Here is a 20,839-nt window from a genome sequence, read left to right as displayed (position 1 = left end):
ATGACGCTTTCAGAAAGACCAGACACCTCTAAAACATCCATCATGACCCCAGACACCTAGATTTTTATTTTTTATTTTTGAGGGGGAGTAGCAAACACTGATCCAAAGGACAGGTGGTTTTTTTTCTAGGAATAAAAGCAAAGGAAATAAAACAAGAGAAACACAAAATAAAACAGTAGTATATTACTGTTAAAACGAACTTTGAACAGCTCTACATATTTGACTGTTTCGGATAGTAGAAGACTTGAGCTGTTTTGGAAACAAAATCATGTCTGATGAAACTACAATAACGATGAAAACAAGAATATACCAGAAAATTGCTTTTATGCATAAAAAAACCCACACAGCTCTCGTAACTGGTAATCATTCTGGTCGTGACCTAAAAGTAAGTATTTAATTGTAAGAGATATATAGTTGGATTTGTAGACTTCTCATGCCGTTTTGGCTTTCTTTGCCTGGTGACTAACTGAAAGTTGGCGTTTGTTTGTCTTTTCCGTGTACACCCTCTTATAAATCATCATAGATCTGTTCAGGACTTTGAATATGATAAGAGCATTCTTCTACAAAGACACATATATTATAGGGTGTCTCCAAAAAAAAGTACCCCAAAAGACATTGAAACATCAGTACCGAGAAATGGAAAAACTAAGAGAAGGGACAATTAAATCCGAATGACAACACAGTGGTTCCAACAGGATGGAGCCCCACCACATTCTCAGAGAAATCCAGAACATCCCACAGGAAACATTCCCCAATGTAATGAACAATATGACAATGAAGATGCAGTCTGTCATTGAAAAACGGGGTGGCTACATTGATCACGTGGTGTGAAGAAACAGACGATCTCAACTGAAAGCTGTGAACTGGGGACAAAACTTATATGAACTGACTACAATATCACGCAAAAATGATTTCAATAAATTTACTGACTTGTCTGTAGTATTGAAAGAAAATCGGGTACTTTTTTTTTAGACACCCTGTATAGACTCAAAGGCTACAGGCGGTGTGCGTTCTGTTCTGAGTTGGATTTGTTTTTTGGGGGTGTGGATTTTTTGCTGAATGTATTTCGTAATTGACAACTTTGTCAAAGGCACACGTATCCTATCGTGTGTACACATTACGGCTAACCGCCTCAAATTTTGCCAGGCTTTTACATGAAATAAGACCATCCCTCCACTTGAAAAGATACAACAAATTCACAGTCTGAAGGCTCTCTGTGCACAAGTGGGGATTTTTTTAATGAATTAATTTTGTAAAAGCCACCGGTGGGTTTTTAAAAAAGGAATTCATGAAAACATTCCAAGTCAAAACAAAAAGCCGTCAGGATGTTGAGTCTTGGTGTGTGACCAAGTGGAGGGATGGTCTTATCCTATGTAAAACCCTGGCCAAATCTGACGGTGAGCTGAACTTTTTACACGAGGAGTGTGCATCTGCGAAATCCATTCAGCGAAAAAATCCCACTCTGAACAAAAAGCATCGAGGCTGTTGGTCTCCGGAATGTGTCCCATTAGAGGGATGGTCTTATCCCATTTAAAAGCCTAGACAGGTCTCTGACAGTTTACATGATCTTTTACACGGGGAAAAAGTTATCTTTTTAAAAAAAATCTCTCTCGTACTTTACGGTTATCACATTGTATGCACCATATCACAATTTCTTAAAATCGAACGATTGATGTACACTCAGTCGATTAGTGTACATGCATGTGTAAATAATGCGAGTGCTCTTTTTTGTAATTTATTGTATGCATGCAGGACATGCTTGTTCTCAGTGAGAAATGTGCTTGTTTTGAAAGCCGATGATGCGTGACAAACTGAGAATGAGAGGCATGGCTTTTACTTGGTAATAATTAATACCTATGTATAGTTGTAAATATATTTAAAACCGCGTCTCTTAGATTTCGGAGAGATGCTTTTCCCTTTTTCTCTTTGATTTTGTTTTTCTTATATTGTTTTAATTGTCAAACATCATGCAAAACCTAATGCAAGGATTTAATGGTACACGGAAAACTGAAAAACTCATTCTTATTCGGACTGACATTTTGTAACTGTAACTTTTTCGTGTTTAGAAAGGCAACTTCATTGTCAACTCTCCTTACATTCCGTGTACTCAAGCTTCTTTTACGTTTTTTATTACTTTTCCCCAAAGCGATATTTTTGCAGAACATTCCTAAAGACTCGCTCAGATCTCTCTCTCTCTCTCTCTCTCTCTCTCTCTCTCTCTCTCTCTCTCTCTCTCTCTCTCTCTCTCTCTCTCTCTCTCTCTCTCTCTCTCTCTCTTTAAGCCCCCCCCCAAACACCTTTCCCGCAGCGAGGTACCACATGATGGACCTAAGCTTTATGGTTAATGCGAATTAACAGTAATCTTTTTGAGCCAAACTTTCATGCGTCAGATTGGTACCAACACTAAAGGTTTTTCACCAACATCTTTTTAAAAGCAACATTTTACAGAGATATTAGACTTGTTAATACTTGATTATCCCATGACCTGCCTCTTTGTCTCTGTTAGCTGTAGAGGTGATTATTCTGGATAATCCATCACAACCATATGGATAACCCATCACAACCGAGTTTCGATCTCAACTGTCATTGGTCATTGTCTTTGATTTCAGAGTACAATTGAATAATTTATAGAGGTCATCTGCATATTCAGAGTTTACAGATGGACTACTTTTTTCAACATACGACTGAAATATTATGTGGTGTCAAAGTCAATATCACGTATAGGTACAGGCCTACATGCGTCAATATTGAGAAAATAAAGAATACTTCAAACGATACGCACATTCTGCATGGATTTAAAGAGCGGAGTCGAGATATTTCGCTGGCCGAAGCGACTGCATGGTCAAAGGCATGTTCAACGAGTATCGCGAGTGGGATCAAGGGACGATACTCCATAATTTTTACACAGACAGCCATCTACACAGAACCGTGAGAGAGAGAGAGAGAGAGAGAGAGAGAGAGAGAGAGAGAGAGAGAGAGAGAGCAATCAGAACACAATCCAGTCACCTGGTAGTTCGAAAACTCAATCAGAAACTGACATCGATTGTCGAAGGCATGCCTGCGGTGCATAACTCTGGAAAAGTTGTCGTAGCTGGGAACCCGTTGAGATCCATTCCAACGCCAAAAAAATAATCAGAAGAGTCACCATGAAGTCAAATCAAACGTTAGGTTTTCTCATTTGGTTATTTGCTTTGGCTTTAAAGTGTATTGCTTCGATTGATAGCTGAATCTGCTTGCAACCGTGCTGTTCAAGACTGTTTAAACTGTCGTCTGCTAGACGGGCTTGTGTGAATCCGAGTCGAGTCAAATGAGGGAGTGGCATCAAAATAAAAAAAAAGAAGAAGACGAAAAGAAGTTGGAGATACAGTTAAGATATATGGGGAAGAGAAGAAGATGTGAGGTGTTAGATGTATCCAACCTTAGGTGTTCAAACTCAAGACCGGGACAAAGTAGAAAGCGATGTACCGCGACCGACTCTCAGTGCCGACATACAACTTCCAAGCTTTATTGCTTTAACGTCTACAACAAGCGAAGTATTGAAGCTTTGGCTCACCTAAACCCGACGACTGAATATGTAAGTGATCCACGTGTGAAAACCGAAACAGAACAGCGCGATGACAGCCAACATTTCTATCCCCAACTGATAAATAGTAACACTGCATGCGAACTGACTTAGGTCAACGATCAAACCAGCACGGCCCGAACTGAATTTGTTGCGCTGCCATTATCGTGCGCAATTCTGGTAAAAATATAAACCCGGTATGCCGAATTGAGTATAACGAAAGCCGATGTCAAATATACACAGGGATATTTTAAAATGACTTTCAAAATGTAAAAGCAAATAGCAGACCTTTTTATAAGCAATATGAATGACTGAATGTCCACATACAAATCGACTGACGCCGTCCATTATGCTGAAAAATGGGATGTCCCGGCCTAAAGTCAGTCAGCCCTGGGTGACCGCTGACCTGCAAAGTCTGATCAACAGAAAAGACCGAGCCTACCGCAACATGAAGAAACTCGGCTCCAATGACCTCAAAACCTACATGAAACAGCTGCGTAGGGAAGTACAGCGGCGGTTGCGCCACAGCTACTGGAAATACCTCAACAACATCTTCACAGGTGAAGATGACCCGGAAAGAGCTGGAAAGAACAAGCGTTTCTGGACGTATATGAAGAACCAGAAATCTACCGGCACCGGTGTTGCACCTCTGAAGAAGGATGGCCAGCTGACGTCCGACCCAATAGCACAGGCGGAGGTCCTCAACGCACAGTTCCAGTCAGTGTTTGGTGACGGCGCTGCGTTCAGTGAGGAAGAGTTTGAGGCCAGGACTGGTGTGCCGGCCTGGGCCTCGAGCACTCCTCCCATGGATGAGATCCACATTACAGCGCATGGCGTCCAGAAACTGATGGCGAACTTGAATCCAAACAAGGCGACAGGACCTGATGGGATTAGCCCACGGGTTCTCAAAGAACTGGCAAAGGAGCTGGCACCAGGCCTCACCGCCGTCTTCCAGTCATCACTAACCACTGGCTCAGTTCCACCTGACTGGAGGGACGCGCACGTCACTCCGATCTTCAAAAAGGGGGAGAAGTACTATCCAGCCAATTATAGGCCGGTGTCTCTCACCTGCGTGGCGTGCAAGCTCATGGAGCACATCGTGGTGAGCGCCATGCTGCAACATTTTGACAACAACGACGTCCTCGACGATAATCAACACGGCTTTCGTCGAAGTCGGTCCTGCGAGACTCAGCTCCTGGACTTCATCGAAGAGCTCACGAGCAACCTCGAGAGTGGGAAGCAGACGGACGTGTTGATCATGGACCTGGCGAAAGCATTTGATCGCGTCAACCACAGTCTGCTTACCCACAAACTCCGAAACTTCGGTGTCCGAGGAGCTGCACTTGCTTGGATCGAGAACTTTCTCCATCAAAGACGTCAGGCCGTGGTGGTGAACGGCAGTCGCTCCTCGTTTGGCAGCGTCCGCTCAGGGGTGCCGCAGGGCTCGGTGCTGGGGCCGACGCTATTTTTAGCGTACATTAACGACCTCCCGGAGAGACTGACGGCACTAGCGCGCCTGTTTGCGGACGACACTGCAGTGTACAGGGTGGTGACTAGCGTAAATGACCAGGCCCAGCTACAACAAGACCTCCATCGCCTAGCCGAGTGGGAGAAGAACTGGGACATGCAGTTCCACCCTGCAAAGTGCAACACCCTGCCTGTTACGAGGAGCAGACGCCCACTACAGCCCTCTTACCAGCTCCACGGGCATACGCTGGAGACAGTGAAGGCGGTCAAGTACCTGGGTGTGACCATTCAGAGTGACCTGTGCTGGGACGACCATATCAACAACATCGTCAGCAAGGCAAACATGACCCTGGGGTTCCTGCGGCGCAATCTGAAGATCTCATCAAGATCCGTGAAAGAGCAGGCGTACAAGGCCTTTGTCAGGCCTATCCTGGAGTACGCCTCGTCAGTATGGGACCCGCACACCCAGAAGAACATCGACAAGCTTGAGGCCGTCCAGAGACGAGCTGCCCGATTCGTCTGCAACCGCTACCACAACACGTCAAGTGTCAGCCGGATGCTGGACTCCCTTGGGTGGCAGTCTCTGGAGGAGCGCAGGAAGCTTGCCCGCCTCTCGATGCTCTATAAGATCAAGAACAGCATCGTCCACTGTCCGGGCATCAAGTCGAAGCTGGCCCCCTTACCACCACGCCAGCGAAGAGGCCATTGCCAGCAGTTCGGCCTCATCACCTGCCGCACTCAGTATCGGAGTGCCGCTTTCCTACCCAGCACAGTGAAGGACTGGAACTCTCTACCAGCAGCTGTCGTCGAGGCCCGCACTGTCGACACCTTTGTGTCGCGCGCCTCGCACTAAACCAGCAGCCACTGTGACTCATGTCCCCTCCCCCCCATACTCCCCAACCTGTGAACTTTAATGGACTTTTGGATGCTGGAAACGCTGCTTTACTGGACTTGCGCAACATCCCATCAAGTGCCGAAATAATCACTACTGTTGATTGTGGGCAGTAATGGAAAGACAAGACAAGGCATGAATTCATTGACATGAATTTCGACTGCGGAGGCTTTTGGCAAGCTGAAAACAGGCACGGCCAGGTTTTAGTGGAAAAAGTAAGTGTTTTTAATGAAAACGTCGGAGTAATGGGATAAATAGCTTACACACCTCGTCCTGAATATCTTGCATATTTTCCCTCGGGTCGATTTTCATGTATTACCTCGCCAAAGGCTCGGTAATACATGAAAATCGACCCTCGGGAAAATATGCAAGATAATCAGAACTCGGAGTGTGTAACCTATATTTATTCTACTAAAACGTTTGACTTCAGACTTGTTTGTAAAGGGCTTTTGTTTGAATACACTAGACTTTTGATAATAGCCACATCATAAATGTAAGTACTGTACCAAGAACACTTTAATAGATAAAGGATTTGTGTAATTAAATTCGTAATTGCCAGAACGTTTGTTCTGTGATTTGTGGCTTTTTTCACTTATTTACAGTAAGTATGCCCAATTTTATCTTTAAATATAGTCTTTCTCTCTTGTCATTGTTTTGGCATGTATTTTGTCAGAATTTGTCAGTTGTTGACTTGTCTGTTTCTACTCGGGAACGGTTTTTTTTCTTCTTAATTTTGAGCAACCGTCACTTTAGCGTTTATATCAAACTAGCAACCCACCCCCCTCACCACCACCACCACCACCCCTCTCTCTCTCTCTCTCTCTCTCTCTCTCTCTCTCTCTCTCTCTCTCTCTCTCTCTCTCTCTCTCTCTCTCTCTCTCTCTCGCTCTCTCTCCACCCACCCCTCCCCCTCTTTCCTTCTTTGAAAGTTTTCTCTTTCCAAACCAGAATTCGTATTTTCTTTGTCGTTTTCTTGAACAATATAATTGTTTTGACCACATTCCCTTTCGAAGTTCTCTCGAAGAACAGCAAATCTTTTTCTACAAATGCATTGCATCTCCATTTTGTCTTTCAAACGATCCTTGCAATGCAGTATAGTAGCCGTTTTTATCTTTTCACCCCAAACAAATACGAACAGCACGTAATGTTGCGAAACGTTTGAAACTGACTTTCCTCCTCCGAGTCCAGTGTGCTAATTGTTCGATGTTTTGCACTTGTTTTCACGGCGTATACAGTGTCTTATAATACAAACTTTCATTCAGTCCGATTTTGCATGCTTGCACCTATCTGATCACTATGCAAATTGAATGGCGATGCACAGCGGGATAATATTGCAAAGGCGACCTTGTACTGGAAGAATGCATGCGCGATTCTAAATAGTCCACTCTGAATAATCCAGTTGTATAGAGATTTAAAAAAAAAAAAAGAGTTTCTACACTTTTCAATTGTTCTGTTTTTATTGTGTGCGTGATATGGAACGTTTTCTTAAATAATGTGGTGTACGTGCTTTCCTAACGTTTTCTGCAAAATTTGCTGTAGTTTGTTGTTGTTTTTGTTGTTGTTTTTCTCTCTTTATGTAATTCTTGTTATTTGGGCATAAGTAGTCGTTGTGTTTTTAGTTTTTTTTAATGCTTTTATCTTTAGTAATAATTGCTTTCTCTCCAGTCTTTTCATTATCTGTGTGTGTATTTACTGTGTGTGTTTTCTCCTCCTTCCTTTGCTTTCTCTCTTTGCTCTTTCTGTTACTATTAGTGTCACTATACTTACTGAACTTGCAATGCCTTTACTACTTTTTTCACCACTGCATAATAATGTCATTTTGCTGCGGTTACTGTAAACCTAACCTTACCTACTGCAGAATGGCTCTGAGATTTTCGATTTTATTTCCCGCTTAAAATTTAATTGCTGCATGCTTTTGTTAGAACTGTACTTTATCTTTCTTTCAAAAACTGTTCTTTCTGCATGAATGATCACATGACAGCACCGCAGATCCAAGGGACAAGAGCATTATTCCACTTGGACATATACCAAAAAATCTACAATTTAATCGTCTGCTAGTTTCTTCTTCTTCTTCTGCGTTCGTGGGCTGAAACTCCCACGTACACTCGTGTTTTTGCACGAGTGAAATTTTACGTGTATGACCGTTTTTACCCCGCCATTTAGGCAGCCATACGCCGCTTTCGGAGGAAGCATGCTGGGTATTTTCGCGTTTTTTATAAACCACCGAACTCTGACATGGATTACATGATCTTTTCCGTGCGCACTTGGTCTTGTGCTTGCGTGTACACACGAAGGGGGATAAGCCACTAGCAGGTCTGCACATAAGTTGACCTGGGAGATCGCAAAAGTCTCCACCTTACCCCACCAGGCGGCCGCGGCCGGGATTCGAAATCTCGACCTTCCGATTATGAGGCCGACGTCTTACCACCCCGCCACAGCGCCCGTCTGTCTGCTAGTTTACATACAGAATAGACAAGAAAGTACACTTGGCTGTATTTCGAAGACGAGGAAATGTCCTGCCGGATCTCTACTGATCCAATCAGATAGGTCAAATGGTCAGATGCAGTAACATGGGTGGGATTCTTCCGGTAAATGCCGGAAATCCGGATTCGATTATGGTCTTTTTATTACATTTAGTCAAGTTTTGACTAAATGTTTTAACATAGAGGGGGGAATCGAGACGAGGGTCGTGGTGTATGTGTGTGTGTGTGTGTGTGTGTGTGTGTGTCTGTGTGTGTGTGTGTGTGTGTGTGTGTGTGTCTGTGTGTGTGTCTGTCTGTATGTCTGTGTGTGTGTGTAGAGCGATTCAGACTAAACTACTGGGCCGATCTTTATGAAATTTGACATGAGAGTTCCTGGGTATAATATCCCCGGATATTTTTTTCATTTTTTCGATAAATACCTTTGATGACGTCATATTCGGGTTTTTTAAAAGTTGAGGCGGCACTGTCACACCCTCATTTTTCCATTAAATTGATTGAAATTTTGGCAAAGCAATCTTCGACGAAGGCCGGACTTTGGTATTGCATTCCAGCTTGGTGGCTTAAAAACTAATGAGTGAGTTTGGTCATTAAAAATCGGAAACTTGTAATTAAAATTATTTTTTATTAAACGATCCAAAAACAATTTCATCTTATTCTTCGTCATTTTCTGATTCCAAAAACATATACATATGTTATATTTGGATTAAAAACAAGCTCTGAAAATTAAAAATATAAAAATTATGATCAAAATTACATTTCCGAAATCGTTTTAAAAACTATTTCATCTTATTCCTTGTCGGTTCCTGATTCCAAAAACATATAGATATGATATGTTTGGATTAAAAACACGCTCAGAAAGTTAAAACGAAGAGAGGTACAGTAAAGCGTGCTATGAAGCACAGCGCAATCGCTACCGCGCCAAACAGGCTCGTCACTTTCACTGCCTTTTGCACTAGCGGCGGACTACGTTCAGTTTCATTCTGTGAGTTCCACAGCTTGACTAAATGTAGTAATTTCGCCTTACGCGACTTGTTTTCTCTTGCCCCTGGACCCCCCCCCCCCCCCACACACACACACACACACACACACACACACACACACCACCACCACCACCACCACCTTCCCTTCCTTAAAATTATTCAGGATTTATGACATTTTTCAGTCCCACCCATGCAGTAAATCAAACCGATATAACGAATAACACGTGTGTGAAGGTTTCTCAGAACAGCCACAAGTCCTCCCGGATTTGCAGTGGCGTGGTGGTAAGACGTCGGCCTCCTAATCGGAAGGTCGTGTGTTCGAGTCCCGGTCGCTGCCGCCTGGTGGGTTAAAAGTGGAGATTTTTCCGATCTCCCAGGTCAACTTATGTGCAGACCTGCTAGTGACTTAACCCCCTTCGTGTGTACACGCAAGCACAAGACCAAGTGCGCACGGAAAAGATCCTGTAATCCATGTCAGAGTTCGGTGGGTTATAGAAACACGAAAATACCCAGCAGGAGAGATGTTCAACGTGCGGGTTACCTCACCTGCCTTGACCTCTCACCAATTCATTGTAAAGCGCTTAGAGAACGTCAAGCGCTCTATAAATCTCCCATATTATTATTATTATTTGAGACCCTCTAAAATCCCGCTTTGGGGGTCCGTAGCACTTCACAATTATGCAATGTGGGGATATTTTTCCTGAATTAATGTCCCTAATAAACTGAGGTGTCAGTTACGAAATTAACATAAGAAAATAAATGTCCATCTGCACAGATAGCAACCAGGCTTAATGTATGTATTTGGTATGTCTCCAAGTGGAAAGATGCGCTTTTCCCAGGGAATAAACCGGGCGGGTCTATGTTGATTTACATCATGGTCTAACCAGGAAGAAACGTGTCTTTCTTCGTGTCTTTGTTATTCATCTTTCCTTGTCCTTTTGCAGCAAAACATAATTTGCATGATGACTCAACTGGTGGTTTTTTTGGTTTGTGCTCTGTGCCCTAAGAACCCAAAATAATCAATCTTAAGCCGTGTTTTTATCAAGAGTATTCTGCAGATCAGTTAACAACATTAACCTGTCAGTTGCCTAAACAGGACACGGGGAATTCCTCATAAGGAGATTGACCTTGAATCAATGTAGCCTAGCAAACAATACCTTCCTTCATGTGTCAAGGATTGTGTTTCGCCAATACAGATATGACCAGGCTGTTACACGGGATAAGAAATATAGACCTTCATGTGTCAAGGATTGTGTTTCGCCAATACAGATATGACCAGGCTGTTACACGGGATAAGAAATATAGACCTTCATGTGTCAAGGATTGTGTTTCGCCAATACAGATATGACCAGGCTGTTACACGGGATAAGAAATATATACCTAAAATCTACAGCCAGGCTTTTTAATAATTATGCAGCGTTGGAATATTCGGCCTAATTAAACCGAATGACAGTGGTGTCAGTTACAAAACAAATTCAGCATAAGATTCCAACTCGGTTCAAAAGGCAGTCGGGCGCATGTCCAAAAGGAATGATGTTCTAATCCTATGTAAAACTCTTGACAAAAATATGGTGAATATCAAGGTGGTTGACATGTGAAGGTACGTATCTTCAGATTTCCCAGACAATTCTTGATTACAGCACAGCTTTAAGGGGCTGTACAATTCGAATACCAACATTTTCACAGCACAAGGACTATTCGGAGTTCACTATTCAGAGTGCAAGCGCTAGCATACAAGAATGTTTTTTGTTCGTTTTCTATACTGTTGGACATTTTCTTGTATCTCTAGTTCTTCCATTACGATAATAGCCACTCTTTCGGACACAATTTGCATTGTTCAAAACGACTTGATACTACACATTAAACTGAAGAAGCCTTTGTTTGTTTGTCTGAGTACCTCTTGTTTGTTTGTGTGATTGTGGGGAGGTGTATTTTCTTTCTCTGGAAAAATAATGAAATGCGCACACGTGCGCATTTACAGAGACGCGCACTGACACACACGGATACACACAGAGACACACTCTCTCTCTCTCTCTCTCTCTCTCTCTCTCTCTCTCTCTCTCTCTCTCTCTCTCTCTCTCTTACTCAACTCTGTCTGTCTCTCTACCACTGTCTCTCTCTCTCTCTCTCTCTCTGAACACGTATGCCATTTTTTCAAGAATATTCTGAGAGTTTAAGGATAGTATCTAATATATAAAAAATAAATAAAAACGTAAGTACATGAAACGAATAATTGCGTTCCAAAGTCACAGGGCCGGGGAACAAAACACGTCGCCGACAGGATTCGAACCTGTGCGGGGAGACCCCAATGGATCGCCTTAACCACTCGGCCACGACGACTTGGGAAGAAGGACTTATCGAAATGTTTTTGTTTCATATGCTGAAAATAATTTCATTTTCTGCCAGTAAGTAAATACTGCAATAACATCTGATGTTAACGTGGCATTAAGTTGGATTGTTCCTACATACAGCACAGCTTTGATTTGTACTTCGAGCTTCTATTGTGATTTTGATTCTGCGATATGTAACCACCATTTTGCACGCAGTATAAAAGTGAAATAGTCTTGTTGCAAATCGTTGATGAAAATAGCGTAATCTTTATTTCGGTATGTACTTCAGGGAGTGTATGTCATTGTGGAGAAGAACAGCAAACAACAAGCACACACATTACTGTGATGAATAAGGATAGAAAAGGCAGGAAAGGAAACAAAAAGTCACAGACAAGAAAATCTGAAACTACACACACACACACACACACACACACACACACACACTCGCACGTCCACAAACACACACACACACACACACAAATACTCACTCGCGCGCGCACTCACTGACACACACACACACACACACACTACACACACACACACACATATACCTCACACAATCTCACAAAATAATGGAATTAGCTCAAAAAAGAAAACTCACAATATCAGCGATCAATCATGTGATTCCCCGTGCTAATAAGGTCATCACAATGTCGTGCTGTTTACATTGTTTTCATTTTTTGCTATCCGCACTCCTGTCGTGCTCATATGCACTCCGCCCCCTCACAGAGGCACGATTTTGTGATCACTTGAGAAAATTAGAACTTTGGAAAAAACGATGAATGAGTGAATAAAGTGTACGTTTGCTGCTCCTGCAGCTTCTGCTGCTACTGCTACTGCTGCTGCTGCTGCCGTTGCCGTGATCAACCCAGGAAATGTTGCACATAACATAGATGTCTGTTCAGGCATAGTAATCAACAAGTCGCGTAAGGCGAAATAACAACATTTAGTCAAGCTGTCGAACTCACAGAATGAAACTGAACGTGCCACTGCTTTTTTCACCAAGACCACATACTCGTAGTTTCGTCAGTCCACCGCTCGTGGCAAAGGCAGTGAAATCGACAAGCCATGCAGAATAGTGCGGTAGTGGTCGCGCTGAGCAGGATAACACGCTTTTCTGTATGTCTATTCTTTTTAGCTTACTGAGTTTGTTTTTAATCCAAACATATCATATTTATATGTTTTTGGAATCAGGGACCGACAAGGAATAAGATGAAATTGATTTTAATTATAATTTTTATATTTTTAATTTTCAGAGCTTGTTTGTAATCCAAATAATAACATATGTATATGTTTCTGGAATCAGAAAATGACGAAGAATAAGATGAAATTGTTTTTGGATCGTTTAATAAAAAAATAATTTTAATTACAAGTTTCCGATTTTTAATGACCAAACTCATTCATTAGTTTTTAAGCCACCAAGCTGAAATGCAATACCAAAGTCCGGTCTTCGTCGAAGATTGCTTTGCCACAATTTCAATCAATTTGATTGAAAAATGAGGGTGTGACAGTGCCGCCTCAACTTTTACAAAAATCCGGATATGAGGTCATTAAAGGTATTTATTGAACAAATGAAAAAACCATCTGCGGATATCATTCCCAGGAACTCTCATGTCCAATTTCATAAATATCGGTCCAGTAGTTTAGTCTGAATCGCTCTACACACACACACACACACACACACACACACACACACACACACACACACACACACACCACGACCCTCGTCTCGATTCCCCCTCTATGTTAAAACATTTAGTCAAAACTTGACTAAATGTAAAAAGGAGAGACAACTTGTCAGTTTGAAGACTAAGAGAATACTCCTTTATTGATTAATGCATTAATTGGATTCCAAAGACAGAATGATGTAAGTGTGTGTGCAAAAGCAATAACTGTGTGTGAAAAGTTTCCTCCTAGTAGCTTGATCTAATATAAAAGTGATTTTTTTGCAGTACTCGTGGTTTGCTTCTTAAGAGAATAAAATTGCAACATCTGAACACCTGAACCTCGCCATGGTAAAATGTTCGTTGTCAAAAAAGTAGCAATGTCGGTGTTGTAGTTCTGTTGTTATGACAGGGAGAAAATGCGATAATTATCCACGTAATAGTCATCGTACTAGGTGTAACATTGTACCTTCGCCTCCAAGTCCTTGACACCGACTGAGCAGAAGTACGCACAGATCGAGAAGGAGCTGTATGCCATACTCTTCGGCTGCCACAGGTTCCACCAATACCTATACGGCCGGGAAATCACCGTTCTCTCGGACCACAAGCCACTGGAGTCCATCACAAAGAAACCTCTGGCTGCGGCACCGCCCAGACTCCAGCGAATGCTACTCCAACTGCAAAATTATAGGCTGAACATCGTTCACACTCCGGGCAGGAACATACCGGTCGCTGACACCCTCTCACGGAAATTCCTACCAGCTGAACCACAGGACGACGCCGTCGACCTCGACGTTCAGATACATACCATCTTAAAACAACCTCCCAGTCAGCGACACCAAGATGAGGCAACTACGTCAAACCACAGAGGATGACGCTGAACTTCAACAGTTGAAGGCATACATCGGTTGGCCTGAGTCCAGAAAGCTATGCCACCCCAGCACCACAGAATTTTGGACATTCAGAGATGAGCTGTCAATCATCGACGACATCATCTTCAAAGGAAAGAAGATCTTCGTCCCCTCTGCCATGCGCTCCGCGATGCTGACGACATCATCTTCAAAGGACAGAAGATCTTCGTCCCCTCTGCCATGCGCTCCGCGATGCTGACGAAGATACACGAGGGACACTTGGGCATCGAGAAAACCACACAACGCGCCAGAGAAATCCTGTTCTGGCCAGGCATGGTTACTGCCATACAGAAAACTGTATCCTCATGTCCCATCTGCATCCCCAAACTTCCCTCCAACCCAAAACAACCCCTCCGCTCCCACAGCATCCCATCCCGACCATGGCAAAAAGTTGCCACTGACCTCTTCAACTGGAACAGCAAGGACTACCTCGTGACAGTAGACTACTACAGCCGTTACTTCGAAGTCGACCAGCTGCACTCAACGACCTCATCTGCTGTCATACAAAAGCTGTCAGCACACTTTGCACGACACGGCATCCCTGAAAAACTCGTGAGTGACAATGGTCCACAATACTCCTCAGAAGAGTTCTCACACTTCGCCACCACCTGGGACTTTCAACATGTCACCTCCAGCCCAGGTTACCCACAGTCAAACGGCCTAGCGGAACGAACAGTACAGACTGTCAAGAACATCCTCGACAAGGCCAAGACGGATGGTCACAGCGCATTGCTCAGCATCCTTGAATACCGCACCACCCCGGTAGATGGACTGGCATCACCCGCTCAACTTCTTATGGGCCGCCAGCTGAGAGCATGCCTTCCCTCCACCAGCCACCAGCTGAGAGCATCCCTTCCCTCCACCAGCCACCATCTGAGAGCATGCCTTCCCTCCACCAGCCACCAGCTGAGAGCATGCCTTCCCTCCACCAGCCACCATCTGAGAGCATCCCTTCCCTCCACCATCTGAGAGCATGCCTTCCCTCCACCAGCCACCAGCTGAGAGCATGCCTTCCCTCCACCAGCCACCATCTGAGAGCATCCCTTCCCTCCACCAGCCACCATCTGAGAGCATCCCTTCCCTCCACAAGCCACCATCTGAGAGCATCCCTTCCCTCCACCAGCCACCATCTGAGAGCATCCCTTCCCTCCACCAGCCACCATCTGAGAGCATCCCTTCCCTCCACCAGCCACCATCTGAGAGCATGCCTTCCCTCCACCAGCCACCAGCTGAGAGCATGCCTTCCCTCCACCAGCCACCATCTGAGAGCATCCCTTCCCTCCACCAGCCACCACCTGAGAGCATCCCTTCCCTCCACCAGCCACCATCTGAGAGCATCCCTTCCCTCCACCAGCCACCATCTGAGAGCATCCCTTCCCTCCACCAGCCACCATCTGAGAGCATCCCTTCCCTCCACCAGCCACCATCTGAGAGCATGCCTTCCCTCCACCAGCCACCATCTTAGAGCATCAATTCCCTCCACCAGCCACCATCTGAGAGAATCCCTTCCCTCCACCAGCCACCATCTGAGAGCATGCCTTCCCTCCACCAGCCACCATCTGAGAGCATCCCTTCCCTCCACCAGCCACCATCTGAGAGCATGCCTTCCCTCCACCAGCCACCAGCTGAGAGCATCCCTTCCCTCCAGCTCACACCAAAGACGATCGACCCCGAAATCGTCGTCCAACGCCGACAGCATCTACAAGAGGCCCAAGGTAGACACTACAATAAGTCTGCCCACCCACTACCACCTGTTGACAAAGGCGACCAGGTACACGTCCAGCTGCACAAGGGCGACAACTGGCAACCCGCCACCATCACTGCCCAACATAATGCACCACGCTCTTTTGTGGTACAGACTCCTGACGGAGGCAGCTACAGAAGGAACAGACGCTTCCTGCGAGCAGCAAAGGCCACCCCTCCCATATCTGATGACCCGGCAACTCCAACACCGGTAGCAGACACCCAGCCGACTCCCCACACTCCAAAGCCAGCCATGACAACAACCATGACTAGAAGCGGCCGTATCGTGACTGCTCCAAAGAAGATGGACCTCCAGAAAACATTCACATGTACACAAACAAGCATACGCACTCACACTAGGAAGTGACCCAGAGACTCAGGCGAAAGACCCTGTGAAGTGAAAACAAAGACTCAGGTGAAAGACCCTGTAAAAATAATGCTATTGTATTCTAACTTGATAGTGATATCGTTTTATACATCCCTGTATCAGATAATGAAAAGTCAACGTTGTGCCAAATGCTTGACTATTTGATATTATCAGTATTAAAGTTAATACTCATCCTGAATCCAGCCGTTGATAAAGCAATAATTGTTGGTGCTACATTTTATTATAGTCAACGGAAATCTTCCTTTAAAATGTGATGCATTAAATTTTCTTTAAACAAAGGGAGATGTAACATTGTACATGATACAGACCATGGGAGACAATCCGCCCCAGATGTAATGTACAATATGCAGAGTAACTTCCCTGCCCTTCTTCCGCCATCACGAATAAAGAAGCACATGCCACTAGAACTCCGTCTTTGTTGAATCAATGTCTGACCACGAACAACAGCGACACATCATAACACTAGGGTCGTAACACACAGTCTACAAAGGAAAACAATCGGTATCTGTTTGTTCATGAAATCGTACTGGCGTCCGTACGCAAAAAAAAACAAAAAACAACCAATAACACTATTCATCACCATTTCTTTTCCAATCTGCTAATTCAAAAATCGTTTACATCAACATCGTCTTGTGCATTTTTCAAAAACTGTTTAGACGCGATCAATACATCCCAGCACTTACAGATGCGTGGATTTCATCAAAATGTCCAATTTTGCCGCTCTTACAAAAGAGAGCCTCGTTTTGACGAATTTCAGGTCGAGAGCCAATCAACAGTCTGCAGCATAAACCAATTTCCGGCTGACGAGAGGAACTTCCGTCGCATAATTTATAACAAAAGTTGTGATCGGAAAATGACCCGAATCTCAAGAGCGCTTTTTACGATTGTAAATACCACGCATTTGAACGGCCATGCCAGATGATCGATAAGTAGGGCAGTCTGTAAGCGAATGTGGTTGTAAGGTTGCTGCTTCAGCCAGGCTTTGCGTCTGTCTGTGAGGCCGCTAGACGCTTTTTTGTTCCATATCGCGCATATTTCACCAAAACATATTCTGAGAAAAACAGCAGTCAAACAAGCAATCAAACAAACAACAAATAGACCAGAAAATACAAGCAACAAAAACACATCTCAACATTTCCAGTCTGCCAGCTTCCTGTTCATAATTCATCAAAAATATTCTGAAGCAAACAAGCAGTCAAACAAGCAATCTAACAATCAAACAAACAACAAATAGACACCAAAAATATAAGCAACAAAAACACACCATTTTTATTCGTTTGAGGGTAATTCAACATTTCCAGTCTGCCAGCTTCCCAAGCAGGCAGACGTCTGGTCCATCAGCCAACAAAACCAAAAAAGTATTGTGCTGAGTGCACTGAGGTACGACAGACATTTTTGTTCAGTATATAAAGAATTATTGTACACAATTACCTCCAAAAATAGAACGTGGCATAAGTATTGTTTGGATACAATGCTAATTAATTTCAAATAAAAATATCGAAAGAACAAAGTGTCACAAGTATGACAAGGTACGGAGCAAAGAAAATCAGTAATTATCCAATTACATGTAAAACTTTGGTAATAAAGATGAAACTTATTGCTAGTGACAGTGTTATTGCGGATTTCATTGCAAACCCGGAGTTTGTCGAAGGGAGGCAATGCCGACAATAGCGTGCAAGCTGCCTGGCAATAGGTAGCTTCCCTTGCAACCTGAATGGGTATTCTTTTACGCTGCATCTTTTCGGGTTTCTTCAGAAAGAAAAATATATGTTAATGAGGACATGAGCACAATACAAGCCATAGGAGCTGTGATACAAGCCTAGTATTGTCTGGTGATGTTTCTATTGTGTCTATGTGCTCTCTTGTCTCTGAACTTGGGGCGGGGATGTAGCTCAGTCGGTAGCGCGCTGGATTTGTATCCAGTTGGCCGCTGTCAGCGTGAGTTCGTCCCCACGTTCGGCGAGAGATTTATTTCTCAGAGTCAACTTTGTGTGCAGACTCTCCTCGGTGTCCGAACACCCGCGTGTGTACACGCAAGCACAAGACCAAGTGCGCACGAAAAAGATCCTGTAATCCATGTCAGAGTTCGGTGGGTTATAGAAACACGAAAATACCCAGCATGCTTCCTCCGAAAACGGCGTATGGCTGCCTAAATGGCGGGGTAAAAAAACGGTCATACACGTAAAATTCCACTCGTACAAAAAACACGAGTGTACGTGGGAGTTTCAGCCCACGAACGCAGAAGAAGAAGAAGAAGAAGTCTCTGAACTTTGACAAGAAAGCAAGTCCATGTCAGTGTTTTGGAGGTTTTAGTTTCACTCTTACTTCAACGGAACAGTAAAAAAAAAGTAGGCTTGGAAAACAACAATTTCAAAGTGTTTTCCATTAGAACACATCTGTATGGGTTTTAAGTGTGTTTATGCTCCTTTGATTCATACATGATTCGTGGCACTGTATTTTCTAAACGATGACTACATCACTGCATAAACCAAAGCATCATCTGCTTCGCTTGCACAGTTCTATTTGCGTGCGTGGCAATGGACGTCCTTACACACGAGAGGTGTGTCTTCACACATGTTCGCCAAACCTGACAGAGGAGCACAAACAGTCACATCATAATATGGTCCGAAAATCGTGTCTGAGGACGGAGATGGTGCTGTTTTAGGCTCTAACCTGGGAAAGTCTGGAACACGCCCGTGGTTCTGCACAGCAGATGATCCGGAAATAGTGTATCTGGAAGGAGGGGGGTCTATTTTAGGTTCAAAAAGTCCATGCTGCCTGGAAAAGCCCCAAACATAACCAAACATGCGGTTCTGTACAGCTGATTGTCCGGAAATCGTGTATCGAGGCAGGGGGATTATTTTTGGCTAAAAGAAATCTCTGTAGCCTTAAAAAGTCCCAAACACGCCCGCACACTGTGCTTCTGTACAGCAGATGTTACAGAAATCGTGCAAGTGCAAGATTTAAAGGGTTAGACCTAGTGAAATCACACTTTTGGAAAGCAGTATTAAAATATTGGCTGGATAATAACCACTACGATCGTGGGACAATCGGGCCGATTTTATTATGGAATAATGCATGCATAACGTATAGTGGCAAAGTTTAATTTTTTGAGAGTTGGATACAACGAGGTGTATTGGTATTAACTGACATTGTACGTTCGGGAGATATATTATCATATCAAGATATATGTGATTTGATTGGATATTCGCCAAACCGAATTCTTGAATATAATGTTGTAAAAGCTGCTGTGTCATTATTTATGAGGAAAAACAAGAAGGGCAAAGCCCATACGACTCACATGCTTTACACATTTTTCCTACCAAAATACATGTGACCTTGACCCAAGGTCAAGGTCATCCAAGGTCATGCAACACAAAGCTGTTAATTCAAGACATAGGAAGTACAATGGTGCTTATTGGCTCTTTCTACCATGAGATATGGTCACTTTTAGTGGTTCACTACCTTATTTTGGTCACATTTCATAAGGGTCAAAGTGACCTTGACCTTGATCATATGTGACCGAATGTGTCTCATGATGAAAGCATAACATGTGCCCCACATAATTTTTAAGTTTGAAACAGTTATCTTCCATAGTTCAGGGTCAAGGTCACTTCAAAATATGTATACAATCCAACTTTGAAGAGCTCCTGTGACCTTGACCTTGAAGCAAGGTAAACCAAACTGGTATCAAAAGATGGGGCTTACTTTGCCCTATATATCATATATAGGTGAGGTATTGAATCTCAAAAACTTCAGAGAAAATGGGAAAAATATGAAAAATAGCTGTTTTTTAGGCAACATTTATGGCCCCTGCGACCTTGACCTTGAAGCAAGGTCAAGATGCTATGTATGTTTTTTGGGGCCTTGTCATCATACACCATCTTGCCAAATTTGGTACTGATAGACTGAATAGTGTCCAAGAAATATCCAACGTTAAAGTTTTCCGGACGGACGGACGGACGTCCGGACGTCCGGACGGACGGACGGACGGACGGACGACTCGGGTGAGTACATAGACTCACTTTTGCTTCGCATGTGAGTCAAAAATGCTGTAAATATGACTGATGATGTTTGTATTACCTTACCACTGTTTAACGGCAAAAATGTGTTAAGTGCCAGCGAATACAGGAAAGAGATTATTAATATGAAAACAGATGTACCATGTTCCGGAGGATTTTGGAAGAGAAAGTTTAATGTAGAAATTGATGAACGATCCTGGATAGTTGCCTATCAGTCAACACAAGAGACTAGATTAAGAGTTTTACACTGGAAAATTATGCACAACATTTATCCGACCAACATTCTCCTGTGTAAAATGAAAGTAACGGAAACTAATAAATGTAATTACTGCTGTGATGTAACTGATTTCATTGAACACTTCTTTTTTGAATGCCCGGTTGTAGACAAATTCTGGAA

At 43.5% G+C, this 20,839-nt stretch overlaps 1 protein-coding gene across 1 annotated transcript; it reads left to right on the top strand.

The window, feature by feature from the left end:
- The first annotated feature begins 15,262 nt into the window (after positions 1-15,262).
- On the top strand, positions 15,263-15,754 carry LOC138965588 (uncharacterized). Its single transcript, XM_070337771.1, has one exon. The coding sequence runs from the start codon at positions 15,263-15,265 to the stop codon at positions 15,752-15,754; it is 492 nt and encodes a 163-aa protein (XP_070193872.1).
- The last annotated feature ends 5,085 nt before the right edge of the window (positions 15,755-20,839 follow it).

The sequence above is a fragment of the Littorina saxatilis genome, linkage group LG4 (genome assembly GCF_037325665.1).
Source record: "Littorina saxatilis isolate snail1 linkage group LG4, US_GU_Lsax_2.0, whole genome shotgun sequence".
NCBI lineage: Eukaryota > Metazoa > Mollusca > Gastropoda > Littorinimorpha > Littorinidae > Littorina > Littorina saxatilis.
The sequence above is the reverse complement of the archived record's forward strand: the minus strand, read 5'-3'. Positions and strand labels throughout refer to the sequence as shown.